Raw genomic sequence first — 20,365 nt, 5'->3', positions numbered from 1 at the left:
TAATCTGTGTTGGTGTTTGAATTTAATTAAGACTTCATCGCCTGATTCTTCCAATGAAAATTCCCCGGCAACTCCCCCAGATGAACAAGGTCAAGTTGATGCCCCACCACAGCTTGAAGATGAGGAACCTGCATTTCCGCATACTGACCTGGCAAAGTTGGATGACATGATCAATAGGTGAGTTGATTTTGTTTTGCTTTTTAATGTGTGTCATACACAGGAAAAACAAAAGTATTTCAGCACAGTGATTAGTACTAAGAAAAGAGAAAGAGTGGATAGGAATATCCCAGTAACCATACTGCCTCCTTAAATAGCCTTAACATCTTAGTCATTGCCAAGTACTTTGCAACCCATGGTTCTTAATGGATTTAAAAAATGAAAGGAAGTAACAGTGTCAATAAAGTGTTCAGATTAAGGATGATCACCCTAGCTGGTGTGTTATTGAAGTAGAACTGTATGTGTGATTTCCCTTTTTTTTTTTTCTTATTGGCATGTGGGTTACTGGATGACTTTAATACTTTTTGCATGGCCCTGAGGTAAACCAGGTCATAAGAAGATTGAGTTCCTCAGAGCCTGCCCCCTTGTGAACCCTTGATTAGTTTGAGACATTTAACCATCTCAGCTATTTGTTTCTCCTGATCTTCATCTCAGGGGAGTGGTTCAGAGTATACATTTTCATACTCATAGTACAAACATTCACCCACACCCACCTCCCCGCCCCATGCTTTGATTATTTGGAGTAAGACTCTGAGAGTGTGAAAGTTTAAGCTTGTGTGCATGGGAAGGAAAAGATTTAAAGAAGATAAGGGAAGAGCGTTTCAGGGAATGATCCTACATGTCTATGGTCTTCACCAGGCTCTGAGCTCAACAAGTGAGTCCTAGGGAGGTGTGACACATCCCTCCAACCCCCCAAAAGAAAAGTAAAGAAAATACACTTATAGTCACTTACTTGCCTTAGTAAGTTTACTTTTTAAACATCAGTTAACACCATTACATATATAATGTCAGGGGAAATAGAAACCCTTTGCGTTTTAAAAAAAACATTCTGATTACATAAGTAATATAATGTAAGTACATCTTGTTAAACATAGAAATATATTATGTCAATAATGTTCTTTGTAATTTCCTCTGTAGATACACACCTCCCAACCAAAAGTTACTACTAACAATAAGGTGTACATTCTTCCAGGTTGTCTTTGTGTTTATTATCATATGTGCTACTTTCTGTACAAATATGGAATTCTTACTTTAATATCATTTTATAACTTGTTTTCCTCACTTCATTTATTTTAAATATTTTTCCTGTTAATAAATATATATTTAACTCATTGTTTTTAAGGTATATTTGAAAGAACACATTAAATGTGATTCTTCTGGCAGATGCCTGTAATAATGGTATATAATGAATTAGTCAAACAAACAGTTTTATAAAGTTGTAATGTCCCTGCCCATTCTCTGTAGCAGAGTTATCATAGCAAAAAGTTGTACTGTTGCTTTTCAATTTTTGTCTGGCGGTTGCTGATGATAAAGTGTACTTCTTATGCTCACTCAAGGGCAAAGTTGCATGTGAGCAAATCTGCAGGGGGAGAGAAACACAAGTGATGGGTTTTTTTATGTAAATAAAAACAATGAGAAAGGGTGGTATACATTTGTTTCTAATAGATTATGTGGTCATGCACTTTTTATCAAAATGGGGTTTTTTGGAGCCTTGGGTAAGTTGGGTGGTAGTGAGGGATGAAGGGGTAGGAAGAGGATGGACTCTCAGATGGTTGGGCCGCCGGCACTGGGAGCAGAGAACGCACCACCTGGGTGTATGCTGCATCGTTGTTTGAGAGAAGAGGGTACCTGTGGAGGCATAAAGACTTGGAGACCTACGTCTGACTTAACCTTCAGGAAAAGTCGATGAGGCAGAAATTAGTCATTTGCCACCTAGATTTTTTCTTCTTTGTGAGGAAGTGGATGACAACTAAGAGGCTCATCATGTCTCCTTTAGCCTGAATCCTGAAAGAGCACTTTCCTATGAGCTCTAACAATAGGTATCTATCTATTCAAGTGATACTTGATTATTACAGTAGTTTTGTATTCTAGTGATACTTGATTATTATAGTAGTTTTATATTCTGTGTTATTAAAATAATTTTATTTTCCCCCTTTTCTCATTGCTATATCTTTTGTTTGACAGTTCCTTAAAAAAATTTTGTTTGTAGAGACAACAGATGATGCGTAGTCCCACAAAGCAGATGTTCTGCCAACCTTGTGGTTTTAATATTTTAGTTTCATTTTAATATTTTCATGGTGAGCTAAGTGAGTAATTGTAATTAGTAACTCATTTATAGTGCCTCTTTCAGTGTTCAACCAATAAACATCTTTTTATATTATTAAAACTCTTAGGCCTCGATGGGTGGTTCCAGTTTTGCCGAAAGGGGAATTAGAAGTGCTTTTAGAAGCTGCTATTGATCTTAGTAAAAAAGGTAAGTTTAAATGGTCACGCTCTCCATAATGTATGCTACTAGCTAATAGTTTCACTTCATGCCTGAAGACTTTTTCTGTGTATTCGTAGACTAGAACATTTAACTAAGTTTTCTTGCTATGGCTTATGATTTGTCCCTAGAGCAAGGGTTCATATCCTTTGGATAGCCTTCAAGGATGTTTGTGAACTCTCTGAAGTTATACATAAAATTTGTATGTATTCATATTTAAACTGTCTAGCTTATGTGTTGATTATTCTGTAATACACAGAAAAGGTTTGGATTTTCTCTAAAAGAAAAAAAGACCTGAAAGATGAGGTCCTGTGTTTTTTTAAAAAAATAACCCAATAAAAAGGAGTCATGCTGTTATTCTTGTCTAGAAGTAAAAGCTTAATTTTGGAATTAATCATTATTTTTTTCAGTGACTTGTTTTCTTTAGGTGCAATTGAATTCTCTTAGCAAAGGGCTACTATTGTAATATCTACTCATTTTTAAGGCACTGGAGATGAAAATAAACCACAATAACATTTCAGTGTCTGAAATAGGGTAGCCATGGATGTGTTCTAATTATCAATAGGAATTATCACAATTGAAATTAAATGTTGTAAAAATTATTGTCTTTAGTACCTTGCTTAAGTCTGTCTCATTCCACGGCAAGGGTAAAATTTCCTTTGTCTTAGAGTAATTACCCTCCTTCATTTAAAGAACGTGTCTTTACACCTTATTAATCTTAGAAAACCAATCTAATGAGCTATGAAAATGCATTATCAGATTACCATTGTTTTCACCACTCAAATTTCTTTTGTTCATTTACACGTTTATTCATCAATTCAGCAAATTTTTGAAGACTTCTGTCCTAGACATGTTTTAGGTCCTGACTGTACAGTGATAGGTAAAAACACACAATGGTATTTCATTTAATATCATTGACATTCATTGGACATGCAATCCCCTCCTCCTCCCCATATTTCTTTGGGACCATGGTTTATTTTAATTTTAGGCAAGGTTCAGATTTTTCAACTACAGTACTGGGGCTTAAATGTCATGTCTGTTGTACAACCAAAATCGAATAATACTCTTATGTTCAAATTGAATGGCTTTTCATTTTGTCATCAAGAGTTAAAGATTATTTTGTGTGTCTGGGGGCATGTAGCTCTGTTGTCTTTCTGAAATCAGGTGAAATTAAAAGAAAGATATAAAGAAGCATAGATGTTGAGCCAGTGGAAGAGACTGATATGGAAGATGGTAATTTATCTTTAATTGATGAAACTCTTCTGTAGAATAGTATTTGATGTCAAATGGATAATGTACAACCAAAATGAGATTTTAAAAATAGTTGAGAAACGTCATTTTAAAAAAATTTTATTAATTTTATTTATTTTGGTCTGAGTTGGGTCTTCATTGCTGCGCATGGGCTTTCTCTGGTTGCGGCAAGCGGGGGCTACTCATCGTTGTGGTGTGCGGGCTTCTCATTGGGTTGGCTCCTCTTGTTGCGGAGCATTGGCTCTAGGTGCGTGGGCTCAATAGTTGTGGCTCGCGGGCTTTAGAGCACAGGCTCAGTAGTTGTGGCGCACGAGCTTAGGTGCTCCATGGCATGTGGGATCTTCCCGGACCAGGGCTTGTACCCATGTCCCCTGCATTGGCAGGCAGATTCTTAACCACTGCGCTACCAGGGAAGTCCTCGAGAAACATCATTTAAAAAATTTGAAGATTTGTTGTCAGAGAGTAAAATACTGTGAAATATTTAAATCCCCTATCACATGGTACTCATATAACCATTTTGTATTTAAGGTTGGTCCAGTGTCATAATTTGAAATAGTTTTGATTCATCTTAATATTACTTGGATTAATGTACTTTTATGCAGTTAAGTATTTTTGAAATTCATTGAAGATTATTTTTGTTTTTGAATCTGTTACCTTTTTGACCTCTTATACATAATGCTGTGAATTTTTTTCCAAAGCTAGTTGGCATTTGTTAGCTGTTACTGAATATTTTACAATTATTACTTTTTATCATATAATTGGACATTGTAAGACAACCAGAGAAATATTTTGTTTACATTAATTTTTCTCTCCTTTTCTTAGGCCTTGATGTTAAAAGTGAAGCATGTCAGCGATTTTTTCGAGATGGGCTAACAATATCTTTCACTAAAATCCTTACAGACGAGGCAGTGAGTGGCTGGAAGTTTGAAATTCATGTGAGTCTTTCATTTGAATTTTAAAAATCAGATTTATATGGTGATGAGTGTTTTCTTTTATAGTATATTTGGTTATATATTTGATCCATTAATTAAAGGATTTTAAAATGAGAAACTTTAAAAATACTTTTTATTATAATTTCTGTTGAAAGAAGCATGATCATTTAGAATGAGTGTGAGATTTAGTTAGAAAACATTGGTTTAATCTGTCTCCTTGGTTCTCAAGTGCGTTGTGACTTTTGACAAGTGACCATATTTCACTGAAAATATGACAGTTGTGAAATGCACCACTCACTCACTTTATGTACCACTGAGGAAGGAAAACACCCAAGATGGGGAATCTATTATCTGAGACACAAAGGGTCAATGCAGAGAAATAAACTTAACATACAGAAAGAAACCTGCACATTTCAACTTTGGCACCTGGTAGAGGGGGGTGGAAATCTCTTAAAAACTTAAACCACAAGCCAGTATTCAAACAGTTTTGAAGCCTGAATTCAAATCAGAGTTGTGATACAAAAAAATATCAAATGGGGAACTTAAAGTGGTCTCAGGTTGGTGGTGTCCCCAGATGACTGGCAGAAACCAAGACAAATCTCTACAAATACCTTCAGTCTAGGTAAATGCACTATGCATTGATTAGAGATTTTAAAAAGTGAAAAGCAATGTGCATTTTTAGATTGAAGTACCCTAATTACTCCAAGTCTCTGTTCTTGTTTATAATATGGAAATATGGTTATAAATTGTGAAGCAGGGCATATTGTTATGCCCTCTGAACTATTTCTCAAATATAACCATAGCATAAAAATACCAACATCTTCTAATTCAACATGAAATTTTTAAAGTATAGAATGGAAACTTTGGGAGTGGTACCAGACTTTGCACTGAGGCGTAGATAGCAAACCTACTCCATCTGGGATATTTGATGATACATTGTTTAGATTTTAGAATTGTTGCCTCTAGTTGGAAAATTGCATAGAGAAAGCAGTGGTAATTTGCATCTTGTCTGGGGACATAGAGCAGTGCCTACTTCATTTTGTAAGTCATTACAAATAGCTTTTGAAAGTAGGTACTATATAAATTATAAAGTTAATGCTAATTTCTTTTTTGATATATCAATTTGATCCCAGTATTAGTAAAATTAAACATAATTCAAATGATATAGCACAGTTGAGAGGTCATTATTAAGATATAATTAATCAAGATCAGAAGATATTTCTGTTTGGGATGGTTTGATTTCATTAATTATTCTTTATATAACAGAGGTGTATTATCAACAATACTCATCGCCTGGTGGAGCTATGTGTGGCCAAGTTGTCCCAAGACTGGTTTCCACTTCTAGAACTTCTCTCCATGGCCTTAAATCCTCATTGCAAATTCCATATCTACAATGGTACACGTCCATGTGAATCCGTTTCCTCAAATGTTCAGTTGCCTGAAGATGAACTCTTTGCTCGTTCTCCAGACCCTCGATCACCAAAAGTGTGTTGGTTTGTTATTTTCAAAGTTAAATATTACAGTTGTTTTGCTCTGCTGTAGAATTTTAAATGATCTGAACCTACTGTTAACATGGAGGAGGGTAATTTCACGTTGCTCTTTTTTTTTTTTTTTTTTTTTTTTTTTTTTTTTTTTTTTTTTTGCGGTATGCGGGCCTCTCACTGCTGTGGCCTCTCCCATTGCGGAGCACAGGCTCCGGACGCGCAGGCGCAGCGGCCATGGCTCACGGGCTTAGTTGCTCCGCGGCATGTGGGATCCTCCCGGATCAGGGCACGAACCCGTGTCTCTTGCATCGGCAGGCGGACTCTCAACCACTGCGCCACCAGGGAAGCCCTCACGTTGCTCTTAAAGGGATTTTGCATTATTTTGTAAATTTTTTTTTAATTTAAAAATATTTTTGGCTTTCTCCATGTAGTTAGCCCCCATTGTCTTCTGCCCAGCCTCTTGGGAAATAGTCATAATTTGGGTTGGTATGAAACAGAGCATATTTTTCCTTTTAAATAAGAGTAGAGTAGGAGATTACTTCTTTGACCAAGGCCTGGCTAATGTGTCATAAAACTATAGAAATTACAAATGAAAGCAAAATAGCAAAACTTACAAATATCAATGAAATATATATAGTATACATAAATATAAAAGTTCTCCAATGTAAATTTTCTATGCCAGCATAAACAGAATGTACATTAAATACATCCCTAAACTGTACTTCTTTTAATAAATATTAAATAATCCACCATATATAATTTTTAAATTTTAGAATTTAGGAAGACTTTTTAAATATTGTTGATCTTATTTTTTTTTAAATGGGAAAATTTGAACACACATACATATATATATATATATATATATATATATATAGTTTGGTTTATTCTGTTAAAAGTGGAAATCCTCAAAACTTATTGAACTTAGAGCTGCGAGTTTCTGGTATTTCCCAAGGTTCCTATTGTTGCCACTTCAGGCTTTTTTTTGTTTGAGTAAATCAAATTAATATTGAAATAATGGCAGTCTCTAGAATATACCTGTATTTTTTTAAAATTTTTGCTCTGTAGGTCAGTAGTAATCTGTAAGAGTCTCAAAGGGAACAAGTTGATTTAGGATGGCTTCTGGTTGAAGACATTTTTAAATATCTTTCTTTGAAGCCTAGCTTTTGTTGAGTATTCCTAATTGCGTAAGTGTACATTGCAGCTGAAAACATATGAGATTAGCTTTAGACTGATTCTTTGTGCACATATATATACTGTGTTATATATACATAACTGTTGAGTATATCAGCCTAATTGTCTCATTCCAGTTACTGGAGAAATAAAAATACATAATAAGTATGTACTTTCTTAGAATTGCTGAATGCCAAAAGGGACCTGGTGAATTAAATGCTCAGATTTTTTATTTTTTTTTTAAATAGCTTAATGATTTATTGCAAAATGAGCATCCATGTAACCCACTCAGGTCAAGAAATAGTACATTGTCACTCCCCGGAGGACCCCTTCCACACTCCCTCCCAATCATTGCCCCCTCTGGCCTTCCTAACGTTAAGTAATGTCCTGACTAATAAAATCATTTCCTTTTCTTTATAGCTGGACTCAAGCACATGTCCATAATCCCTGTAGTTTAGTTTTGTCTATTTAAAATACCTTATGAAAATTAAATTGACGTAAATTCTTTTGTATTTGACTTTATCTCAACAGATTTCTTTGTAAGAATCAGAGTTTTAATTGTTTTGACTTAACCTTTTAAGGCCAAATAAAAAGGAAAACATTATAATGAACTTAACATAGAAATACGGTAGTTGATTTGAGAATTTAATTGATTTAGAGTCTCATAAAAATCATATCAAAACTACCATAGTGTCTCTTTAAAGCAGTTAGTTACCTTTTACTTAGCGTTTTCCCTTTGTCCTGAACACTGCTTTTTGTTTGTTTTTGAATAGTTGTAGAAATTATTTTTGCTTAAGACTTAAGTAGAGAAAGTGCCCCTTTTCCCCGCTCCTGTTTTTCTTCCCTCAGTGACTTCCAAAATGTGGCCTTTTAGAAGAAGGCAAGGAATTAAAGGTTGTCTTAAGTACATGACTTTTTAGATACATTTGATTCTTTTATCTATATAAGCTTTTGAGTCCTTTTTAATTTGCCTATCCCAGCTGCACTGTACTTGTGAGTTACTTGCTATCCCTTAGAGAAGAGGTTGAAAGATAATTCTTACTATTGTATTGTGGTACCTCTAAGATGAGAACTGGGTGTATTCACATGAGTCAGCACAAAGCATCAACCAGCATGTTCTAGTTAGGAACAAAAAATAGAAACCAGGGATTAGTTTTTAATGGATAGGTCACTCTTTGGCTTTAAGATTATTTTATTTCTAGGGTGTTTGTAGTTATTCACAACTACAACAAAAAATAAATTCAAACAATATCTGAGGTTACCAAATAGCTTTTTTTTTTTTTTTTAAAGAGTCTTTTTACCCCCTTAAATTTTTAAAAATAGACCTTCAGATAATAAGGTATTCCCATATGGTGGGATCTCTGAGATAGAAGCATGGCTTCTAATTCCTGTTCACCAGCTATATCGTTACAAACAAACAGCTGTGCCCTAGTGATCTATACTACTACTTATGCTTTTCTCACAGACAGGATTACTGTGAACAATATGCGATATTTCGTGTCTTTTTTCAAAGATGGTTTTACATAATTTCTTTTATTGAATTTTCTGTTTCTAGTATGTTTCAATCAAGAAATTACTTCAGATAGCATTCCCCCCCTCAAAAGCAGGAAATTAACTTTTTTATTAACTGTATTGTTGCAGGGTTGGCTCGTGGATCTTCTCAACAAATTCGGCACTTTAAATGGGTTTCAGATTTTGCATGATCGTTTTATTAATGGATCAGCATTAAATGTTCAAATAATTGCAGCCCTTATTAAGTAAGTTATGTTTTAAAATTAATCTTCAGTGCATTATAGAAATTGCTACTTAATTGCTTGATAAAAATTGTTTCTTTTTTCAAATGTGGTTTCTTCTCTTTAGCTGGTAACTTGGATTTTTTATTTTTTAAAGGAAATTACTCTGGTTTATTTTATTTTTTTATTTTTTATTATTATTTAAAAATATATTCATTTGGCTGTGCCGGGTCTTTGTTGCGGCACGCGGGATCTTTGGTTGCAGCATGCGGGCTCTTAGTTGCAGCATGCACGATCTAGTTCCCCAGTCAGAGATTGAACCCACACCCCCTGCATTGGGAGTGTGGAGTCTTAACCACTGGACCACCAGGGAAGTCCCCGGATTGTTTTAAAGTAATAGGTACAATCTGAGTTCAGTCCTAGTTGAATTGTAAGAAATTGAATATTAAAAGAGATTTTTGTCTTTCTTGTTTCAGACCATTTGGACAATGCTATGAGTTTCTCACTCTTCATACAGTAAAAAAGTACTTCCTTCCAGTAATAGAAATGGTTCCACAGTTTTTAGAAAACTTAACTGATGAAGAACTGAAAAAAGAAGCAAAGAATGAAGCCAAAAACGATGCGCTTTCAATGATCATTAAATCTTTGAAAAATTTAGCTTCAAGGGTTCCAGGGCAAGAAGAAACTGTAAAAAATTTAGAAATATTTAGGTTAAAAATGATACTTAGGTAAGATATTTACCTCTTGAAATAATTATTTATGTGAATGTTTAGAATCGTATTTAACACTGAATTTCTCTTACAGATTATTGCAAATTTCTTCTTTTAATGGAAAGATGAATGCACTTAATGAAGTTAATAAGGTGATATCTAGTGTATCATACTACACTCATCGGCATGGTAACCCTGAGGAGGAAGAATGGCTCACAGCTGAACGAATGGCAGTAAGTCCTTTGATTCTGCTTTCATGAATAAGAATCTATCTAAGGCAAAAATCAGAATAGCTCTACTTTAAGTTAGTAATGTTAACATTTTAAAGTAAACTTTGAAATTGGGAGGTGTTTGGATTGATTTACACCTCTGTTAATCCTGAGAACTTTTTGTGATAACATGGTTTATTATTTAGTATATTTGATGGTATATAATTGTTTGATGATAATGGATAACTTAGCATATCTTTGATAAGCTTACTGCTGAATGTAGGTGTTCTGAAGTAATTATTAGCTTGTCGAGTGGGGGGTTGAAATTGAGTAAATAAAGGTAATTTGGGGAATAGATTAGGTAGTATCTGGTAGCTATTGAATGAAGTGGCCTATTCATTTGACGAATTCCACTTACACATTTTAAAATAGGAAATACAATTATTGGAATAAGATACACATGAGTTAATGTTTTGTCATCATTGTAAGGACTTCACTTAAGCACTTCTATTTACATCATTTTGATGTTGAAAGTTTAGGAAACTATTTACCCTACATAATTTGCATATATTATAGTTTAAAAATGAATAAGAATGCTACTTAAATATTGGTTGAATAACTTTAGTGCATACTGTCTGACAGTACTAAGGAGACATCTGTAAAAGAACTGTCCTTGACCTCAAGGAGGCCTCAGTTTCATAGGGAAAACAGTGTTTAGAATGTGACAAAAGGTATGTGGAGGATGCCTAGACACATTGGCCCTGTGTTAGGGGGTCAGATGGTAGACATCTAGTTTTGTGTATCTGATTTGTCTGTTCACCCTGTGGAAAGTCGAGCACAGAGCTACTCAGTGTGGTCTGAGGTCTGGTTCTGGTCCTTGAGCTGTTGCCAAGGCTAGATGAATATGGCAGATGACACTGAGTGTTTAGAAACTTCTATAGCAATTTGATATTGCCACATTTTAATTGTATTCTACAAAAATATCTGTCTGTAATAGATTAGAAGTAAAAAAGGACCTTTACCAGCTGAGAAGTGTACTTTTCTCTAGCACATTTTGGGGCTAAATACTTTTTACTCATTAAATTGAATAGTGTAAAATCATACAGTGTGGACGGTTATTACCTTTGTATTGTATCATGAGTTAGTTTTCTTTTGTTGATTTAAATATTAAATAAATACCTGTCAAGCAATATAGCATAGTGTTAGAGAAACAGACTTCGGAAGCTTTCAGCCTTGATTCAGATTCTGGTTCCAACACTTCTGAACCTGTTTACTTTTCTGTAATAGGGTAATACAGCCCTCATTAGGATTGTTTAGAAGATTGAAAAGCTAATGGATAAGCAATAATAGTGTAATTGGTTAATAAATAAAAGTGGGGAAAAAAAAGTACCTTTTCACCCAAATCAAAGCTGGTATAAAAAAATCTAAAGATTCTGGGCTTCCCCGGTGGCTCAGTGGTTGAGAGTCCGCCTGCCGATGCAGGGGACGCGGGTTTGTGCCCCGGTCCGGGAAGATCCCACATGCCGCAGAGTGGCTAGGCCCATGAGCCATGGCCAATGAGCCTGCGCGTCCGGAGCCTGTGCTCCGCAATGGGAGAGGCCACAACAGTGAGAGGCCCACGTACCGCAAAAAAAAAAAAAAAAAAAAAAAAATCTAAAGATCCTAAAATGGGTCCTATAACCCATCGTACCTAAACCATGGTGATTGCTAAATTTATTTATTTTAAAATTTATTTATTTTAAAATTTATTTATTTTATTTATATTTGGCTGCATTGGGTCTTCGTTGCTGTGCGCAGGCTTTCTCTAGTTGTGGTGAGCGGGGGCTACTCTTTGTTGCGGTGCATGGGCTTCTCTTGTTGCAGAACATGGGCTCTAGGTGCACAGGCTTCAGTAGTTGTGGCTCGCAGGCTCTAGAGCGCAGGCTTCAGTAGTTGTGGCTCGCAGGCTCTAGAGCGCAGGCTCGGTAGTTGTGGCGCACGGGCTTAGTTGCTCAGCGGCATGTGGGATCTTCCCAGACCAGGGCGCAAACCTATGTTCCCTGCATTGGCAGGCATATTCTTAACCACTGCGCCACCAGGGAAGCCCGATTGCTACATTTCAGTAATAACTTTCTGAGTAAATGCTGGAGTAAAATCTTTTTAATGATTTCACTGTTTCTAATTCATGGAAACATTTCTGTATGTGCAAAATTAAGTTCCATGAAATTGTGATTTTTCATAATTTTGTATCAAAAGAACACATAACCATGTTACATTAGTGCATTATATTTTGAGTTTTTAAATTCCTACTAATGTTTAAAAGTGTAAACAGGGACTTCCCTGGTGGTTCAGTGGGCAAGACTGCACTCCCAATTCAAGGGGCCCAGGTTCGAACCCTGATTGGGGAACTAAATCCCACATGCATGCTGCAACTAAAAAAAAGAAAGAAAGAAAAAAAACCCTGGAAGCTAAAAGTGTGAACAATACTTTATGTATATTTTTTTAGAAGCTTTGAAACAAGTGTTTGAATTCTATTTAGGAGTGGATACAGCAGAACAATATTTTATCCATAGTCTTGCGAGACAGTCTTCATCAACCACAGTATGTAGAAAAGCTAGAGAAGATTCTTCGTTTTGTCATCAAAGAAAAGGCCCTGACCTTACAAGATCTTGATAATATCTGGGCAGCGCAGGTAAGGAATTTAAGATGGTGGCTCTTTGGTTTGTAAAAGAAATGTACTAAAAACTAAAGAAATGGTAGTAGTTGTAGTTAAATGGGATGAAGGCTTACACTGTTTGACTTTCAGTATAAGTAAATGCTTATTTACAGAAGTCCTTTCAAGAATCCTTTTGAGGTGGCCAGTAACATTTTTAAAATTAAAATATTCCAACATCTACTGTATGTATTTGGTAAAGGTTGGCAATTTGCAGGTTTTAAATAAGAGGCAAACAGTAAAATCATAAGAAATGTCTATTGCAAGAGTGTAAGACATCCATAGTTGGTTTCTTCATATACTTAAAGAACTCCAGTGTCAGGAAAGTTAAATCACTAGATTATTTATAAAAACCTGTAATAATCCGAAGGATTAATAGCTTTTAGAAGGATAAGTAATCTTTGGTCTCAGAGATAGAAGCTATGTGATTCCTTTGATTATCTTAATGACAAGTTTCTATTCGTGGATCACTTGGGAAGTATTGATGAGTTCTAGATTACAAAGCTTTGTTTATTGAGTCTGTAGAAACCAAGAAAGCATTCAGTTTTGCCTTTGAGTGCTTAAGGTTCTAGTTTTGAAACAATACCACTGGTGGGCCTTATTCTCCTATTTGCAGTGTTAGAACTGGCATGTTAAATTCAATAAACTAATAAAAGTTCACATGAATTCCCAAAGTCTACATTTAACCATGTATGTCAAGAAATTGAGTTGTCAGGTTTTAGATGGCAGTTCTAAAACATGTAAAATGTTAGGAATTTTCTTAGGTTACACAGTTAGTTGGAGATGGGAATACTTTATTAATTAATAGTTTTCCACAGACAGTGTATGCTACTTATTGCTGTTCAAATTTTAGTATGCTCTGATTTTCTTTGATTTTTCAATAGGCGGGGAAGCATGAAGCCATTGTGAAGAATGTACATGATCTACTGGCAAAGCTGGCATGGGATTTTTCTCCTGAGCAACTTGATCATCTTTTTGATTGCTTTAAGGTAATAGTTAACATAGTAGTACAGTTTCATTTTTAATAGAATTAATTCATTAGGGCTTCCGTGGTGGCACAGTGGTTGAGAGTCCGCCTGCCGATGCAGGGGACGCGGGTTCGTGTCCCAGTCCTGGAAGATCCCACATGCTGCGGAGCAGCTGGGCCCGTGAGCCATGGCCGCTGAGCCTGCGGGTCCGGAGGGAGAGGCCACAACAGTGAGAGGGCCCGCATACCACACACACACACAAAAAAAGAAGAATTCATTAAATCTGTGAATGGTTCTTACCCAATAAGTACTTAAATGGAAATCATTAAACAGTTTCTGGTGTAAAGGAATTGACCATTGTTTTCTTTTTCAGTGAGATCTTGATGTTCATTTTTATAATAGTAGTCCTCATAAATAAGGAATTTTTTTTTTTTAATTCAGTTGTCAATTTGGATTCCTTTCCCCTAGCAGTTTGTGTTTTAATTATAGGTTCAAGTGAGCTGTAGGACTGCAGGGAAGGATTAATTGGTTGCAATGAAAAATAAAGAATCAACAGCAAGGACTGCCAATACCTTAGTAGTCTGGGGTGATATGCACAGGCAAATTGGAAATGTAATTCATGGACTTAACGGAAATGTAATTCAAAAGGTAGCCCAAGAGCTCCTACAGTCATATCTGCATTGGTGCCATCATGCACTTTTTCTTTTTTTTCTTTTTTTCTTTTTTTTTCCTTCGGTACGCGGGCCTCTCACTGCCGTGGCCTCTCCCGTTGCGGAGCACAGGCTCCGGACGCGCAGGCTCAGTGGCCATGGCTCACGGGCCCAGCCGCTCCGCGGCATGTGGGATCCTCCCAGACCGGGGCACGAACCCGCGTCCCCTGCATCGGCAGGCAGACTCTCAACCACTGCGCCACCAGGGAAGCCCCATCATGCACTTTTTAAAGCCATATTGTGTAGTGGTCTCTCTCCAGTTACTAATGCTGGGTTTGTAAAAGACAAGTGTTTGGTGAATTTGTGGATTAGGAACACAAGATGTTATGGCAGTGTTCACAGAGGGGCATTCTGTTAACAACTGGCATTAGATCACGAAGGTATCTTGTTAAAAATAACAGTTATAGCAGTTATACTGACTGCTGGTGGGAACATAAGTTCCTACAACCACTTAGGAAAATAGTTCGGTGTTTCTGGAAAAGTGTAAGATTTTCATGACTTAATCGCTTTGACTTCTGAATATATACTGTAGAGAGAAATTCATGCATATGTACACCAGTATACACAGTCAGCATTTGTGGCAGAATTATTTATAATAGCTAAAAATTGCTATGTAAGATGGATAAATTGTGGAATGTTCATATAATGAAATATAACAATGAGAATGAGCAGATTTGAGCAGCTCAACCACAAGGGTGAGTCTAATAAACAGAAGGTTGAAGAAAGGAATGAAGGCACACAAGAATTTCATATACCTTGATTGCATTAACATAAACTTTAGAAATAGACCCAGCTAGCTTCTGGAGTGCTGCTTACCATATTATTTTTGACCTGGGTAATAGTTACATAGGTGTTTACATTATGTAGTACAATGTGTATGTTTGTAACTTTCTTGATGTGTATTTCACAACTGAAGAAAAAATAATACCAATTACTGGCTTCTACCCAAGACCAATTAACTCTGAGTTGCTAGGAATGGGGCCTGGGAGTCTGTATTTTAAGCAAGATTCTCAGATGAATCTTAAGTACATTAAAGTTGTAAATCACTGCCTTATGGAAAAATTAAGTTTGAAGTACAACAAAGGCAGCTAAGGAAATAACAGAATTAGTTACGGTGGGTACTCTAAAGTTAATTGCCATTCATTGTTAATTTTGAGATGACTTATGAAATGATGGTACATGACCAGTGATGACCATGATGGGAGGAGAAAGAAGAGGTTGATTGTTATTACATTCTCTGGACCCTGCACCCCCTCTTCTAAGAGTGGTCTAAATACAATAATAGTCTAAATATAAAAATAATTCCATCACCTATGCTCCCCCCCTTTGGATTAATAGATGTTTATTGAGCGCTTACTATTTGGTAACAAGCACTGTTTTTTGAGGTGTTGCTAAAACTAACGTTCTTATGGAGTGTGTCTTGAAACTTTCTACTAAAGATGATTCAAAAGAAGCATGAAGTCCAGGTCACTTTGCAGTTCTTTATAGAGTGCAACCAAATGATTTCAAAGCTTATTGATTAGACTTATATACTTGCCTGGTCTAGCTGGTCTAGTTTTTCAATGTTTGAGTTCTAATTAAGTCTTCAAAGTGGTTATACCAGTTTACAGTCCCATCGAGATTTTCACATCCTTGCCAGCACTTGTTTTTGTCAGAATTTGGGATTTTTGACAGTCCGCTTGGTATGAAATGAAATGTTACTTCATTGTCATATTGGGTTTTATATCCGTGATCACTAATGAAGTTGAACATCTTTTCATATGTTTCTGTTCTTTTGTGTGTGTGTGAAAAGCCTATTTAAGTCTTTTGCCTAATTTTTCCCTTTTGAGTTGTTTGTACTTTTCTTATTGATTCTTAGGAATTCTTGACATATTCTGAACGCTAGTCATCTTTATCAGTTCAAGTGTTGCAAATTGTGGTTGTTTGTTTTTTTTACTCACCTTATGGTGGCTTTGGCTGAACAAATGTTCTTTATTTTTTTAAGGAAGGAATTTTTATTTATTTATTTGGCTGCGTTGGGTCTTTATTGCTGTGCGCGGGCTTTCTCTAGTTGTGGCAAGCGGGGGCAACTCTTCATTGCAGTGCGTGGGCTTCTCATTGTGGTGGCTTCTCTTGTTGTAGAGCATGGGCTCTAGGCATGCGGGCTTCAGTAGTTGTGGCACGTGGGCTCAGTAGTTGTGGCTCACGGGCTCTAGAGTGCAGGCTCAGGAGTTGTGGTGCACAGGCTTAGTTGCTCATGTGGGATCTTCCCAGACGAGGGATCGAACCCGTGTCCCCTGCATTAGCAGGTGGATTCTTAACCACTGCGCCACCAGGGAAGCCCTGAACAAATATTCTTGATAGATTCTCCTTTTCATATTTAATGATTTTAGTATATGTCTGTTAGAGATACGTACATGAAGAAAAACTTCACAATATCGTTTTCATACCTAAAAACTAATAATTCCTTAATATTGTCAAATAGTGATGAAACTTCAGTTGCCTCAGATTAGACCTTATTTTTGTTTGTTTGAGCTAGGCTCCATAGTTTGTAATCAGTCGCATATGTCTTTTAAGTCTCTTTGAATCTGCAATTCCTCCCTTTGTCTTTACTTTTTCCTTGTAAATTATTTGTTGAGGAAACTGGGTTGATTATTGCTTTGCTGTATATCAAAAGTATGATACAGAGCCTTTTTTGTTGTTTTGCTAGAATATATCATATGTGGTGATGTGCTCTTCTTTAGGAGGCACATAATGCTTGCTGGTCTCTCTCTTTAAAATGTTCTTAATTGTAATAAAGTCTAATATTTCAGTCTTTTCTTATATTCCTAGCAGCTTTCTCTTATTCCTTTCATAATTTTAAGGGGTCTAGGAGGAATTAGAAATATTCACTCCAGTAGACTTACGACATACCCTGTATTTATCACATTGTAAATGTCTGAGTAATAATTCCATTGAAAGGATCCTCTGTAATTGACTTAATCATCCTTCTGCTATTTGCCATTAGGTTGATTGCAGTTTATTTTCCAATAAACACTGATTATCAACTTTATACATACACCTTTTCTCATGTTGTCTAGCAACATCCCTGACCTCTACCCACCAGATGCCACCAGTCTGCACACATACCCCATTGTATAAACTGGGCATTTAAAAAGTACCATTTTAGAGAGGGTTTGTTTGTTTGTTTGTTTGTTCCATTTTAGAGTTTTTAAATGAGTATTCTGTCTTCTAAATTGAAATAGCATTGTATCATTTCTGTTCTGTGTATAAGTCTTGGATAATAACAGACTTTGTTATAGACTTCTGTTTTTATTTATTTATTTTTTTTTTTTTTTTTTTTGTGGTACGCGGGCCTCTCACTGCCGTGGCCTCTCCCGTTGCGGAGCACAGGCTCCGGACGCGCAGGCCCAGCGGTCATGGCTCACGGGCCCAGCCGCTCCGCGGCACGTGGGATCCTCCCGGACCGGGCCCCGAACCCGTGACCCCTGCATCGGCAGGCGGACTCCCAACCACTGCGCCACCAGGGAAGCCCTAGACTTCTGTTTTTAAATGTGTGTAATGCACATCTCTATAAAAGGCTTTTTTCATTTATTATGAAAATCTTTGTATATCAAGTTGTCTTTAACATCTTTTAATATAATTTTAAAGGTGCAAATGACAGACTGAATCTAAGGCAGTAGTTTTCAACAGGAGGCTGTTCTCCTTCCCAGAGATGCTTGGCAATACCTGGAGATATTTTTTGTTGTCACAGCTAGGAGAAGGAGTTGCTACTGGCTTCTAGTGGGGTAGAGGCCAGGGGTGCTGTTAAACTTCCTACAATGCACGTGACAGCCCCCGACAAAACTGGAAAAAGTTTTCCAGTCCAGAATGTTTGTAGTACCAAGGTTGAGAAACTCTGATCTACGGTATTTAACTGTAAATGGAGATTCTTGTTTTTCCTGGAATTTAAATCTGTCCTGTCTTATCGCTCAGATACCACTTGAATAATGCTGTGCTCAGCTGTGTTGTTTTTCTGATGAATATAGTTTATCCAGTGACAATTTTAAGCAGTGACCAATAAATATGTGTTGTTTCCATATCATTTTAAAAAAATTTCTAGGCCAGTTGGACAAATGCAAGTAAAAAGCAGCGAGAAAAGCTACTTGAGCTGATACGTCGTCTTGCAGAAGATGATAAAGATGGTGTGATGGCACACAAAGTGTTGAACCTCCTGTGGAATCTGGCCCATAGTGATGATGTGCCTGTAGACATCATGGACCTGGCTCTCAGTGCCCACATAAAAATACTAGATTATAGTTGCTCCCAGGTAAGGTTGTGCTGCCTTGCTCACGTTTTGTGACCCTTCTCCTTCACCATGAGGTTGGCTTAGATACAGCAGAATAGTTCCAGGTTTTTCTGACATTATTATTTTTGAAGTGATCTTCAAGAATTGACATACTTTGATCATGTAAGTCCACCTGCCTCTTAGGTCTCTATGTCTAAGTTTTGTGCATCATCTAAAAGCAGTTTAGTCTTCTTAGTAGAAAGACAGTATAAACAAAACAAGTAATATAGTAGTGGTAGTGTCAGATGTATGGTGCTGAAATACCAGTTTCAAATATCAGTAGATCATATAAGATATTAAAGTTGATTATGGACTTTAGAGGTAAGAGAAGTTAGGTTTTCTTTGCTTCTTACGGAAGTTGGGAAGAATTAGTAGAGCTTCCTAAACACTAAAACATTTAGTGCCTTCCCTGTGAGCAGATCACACAACAGCTTCCCTGCATTCTAACTTGTAGCATGTGTATCTTTTAAATTCATGGTAAAATGAATATTGCTGAATAACTAATTTCCTACTTGTTAAAACTATTTCCTATACTAATGAACTGATATTTAGATAAGAACTAATAAGCTCACGTAGGTGTAGGTGTGGTTTTTTTTCCACTACACTTGTTGTACTAGTAGTTCATTAAGTATTTAGTATACCAAATAGTAATAAGAACCTTGAGTTTAAATTATTTCATTAAAGAGAGACACAAACACAAAATAAAATAATCTGTACTTAAAATTGTTAGGTACACAAACCTACATTTCTGATTATTGACTCAGGGGAAGGAGTAAAGTAAATAAAGTATGAGAAGTAAAATATATCTGAAGTAATTTTGATTTTATAACATTAATTTTTAATCCCTTATACCTGTTTCTGTTTCTCTCCTTGTGTGTGAATTTATTTTTGGTGAATTTTTTTCACTCAGTTGCCATACTATTTTCTTGGTAAAACATAAATTTTCAATGTTCCTTACTATGCTAAAAACAAACCCATACAGAGTAACAATTGGAGTTACATGTTATTGCTGGATTTTATTACGTGCTAGAATCTCTTAATACATTGGATAAAGTTAAATGTCTACCTCCTGGCAACTTAAAATCAAACTTTTTAGTGTGCTTAATACCTTTCTGTAGATATATCTGAATCCGTGTCATGTTGAGTTTTTATAATAGTGTTTTACTTTGGGGAGTTTTGGTAGTATATGTGGAATAAAAATACTTAAAAGCAGCTTTTTATTATTATTAAGTTCTTTACTGCAGTTACAGCATAATGTGTATGATGCTAATCTTATAAGAAAAGCTCTATTTTGTAATTCTCAAACTGAGTATTGACCTATATAAAACATTGAAATTGTTTTTTAAGGACCGTGACACACAGAAGATACAGTGGATAGATCGCTTTATAGAAGAACTTCGTACAAATGACAAATGGGTAATTCCTGCATTGAAACAAATAAGAGAAATTTGTAGTTTGTTTGGCGAAGCACCTCAAAATTTGAGGTAAGGCTTTTAACAGAAAATTTCAGTATTTTTATTTATGTATTTTATTGAAAAGCGGCATTGTCAGTTGGTGAAAACAAGTTTTACAAAAGAAAATTACAGTGGGGTGACAGGACGCTTACACATGGATTAAATTTGAACAAAAGAGGATTCCTTTATCATATCCACCTCTTTTTTTGATGAGGAAGTAAGACACAATTTAGTGATAAGTATCAGAGTAAAGGTGATATTGCTTTC

The 20,365-nt window shown here is 36.0% G+C and overlaps 1 protein-coding gene across 4 annotated transcripts in view; it reads left to right on the top strand.

Annotated features, from left to right (window-relative positions):
- The window catches only part of USP9X (ubiquitin specific peptidase 9 X-linked), a 125,511-nt gene that overhangs the window by 36,192 nt on the left and 68,954 nt on the right, over window positions 1-20,365 (top strand). For all 4 annotated transcript variants that reach the window (XM_059050698.2, XM_067023978.1, XM_059050697.2 and 1 more), the window contains exons 3-13: window positions 32-177; window positions 2,391-2,470; window positions 4,553-4,665; window positions 5,929-6,147; window positions 8,958-9,073; window positions 9,526-9,777; window positions 9,854-9,992; window positions 12,487-12,639; window positions 13,545-13,649; window positions 18,420-18,626; window positions 19,992-20,128. In XM_059050698.2, coding sequence (XP_058906681.1) covers window positions 32-177; window positions 2,391-2,470; window positions 4,553-4,665; window positions 5,929-6,147; window positions 8,958-9,073; window positions 9,526-9,777; window positions 9,854-9,992; window positions 12,487-12,639; window positions 13,545-13,649; window positions 18,420-18,626; window positions 19,992-20,128 — 1,667 coding nt within the window. The remainder of the gene's footprint in view (window positions 1-31; window positions 178-2,390; window positions 2,471-4,552; window positions 4,666-5,928; window positions 6,148-8,957; window positions 9,074-9,525; window positions 9,778-9,853; window positions 9,993-12,486; window positions 12,640-13,544; window positions 13,650-18,419; window positions 18,627-19,991; window positions 20,129-20,365) is intronic.

Source organism: Kogia breviceps, chromosome X (assembly GCF_026419965.1).
Source record: "Kogia breviceps isolate mKogBre1 chromosome X, mKogBre1 haplotype 1, whole genome shotgun sequence".
NCBI classification, from domain to species: Eukaryota; Metazoa; Chordata; class Mammalia; order Artiodactyla; family Physeteridae; genus Kogia; species Kogia breviceps.
The sequence above is the reverse complement of the archived record's forward strand: the minus strand, read 5'-3'. Positions and strand labels throughout refer to the sequence as shown.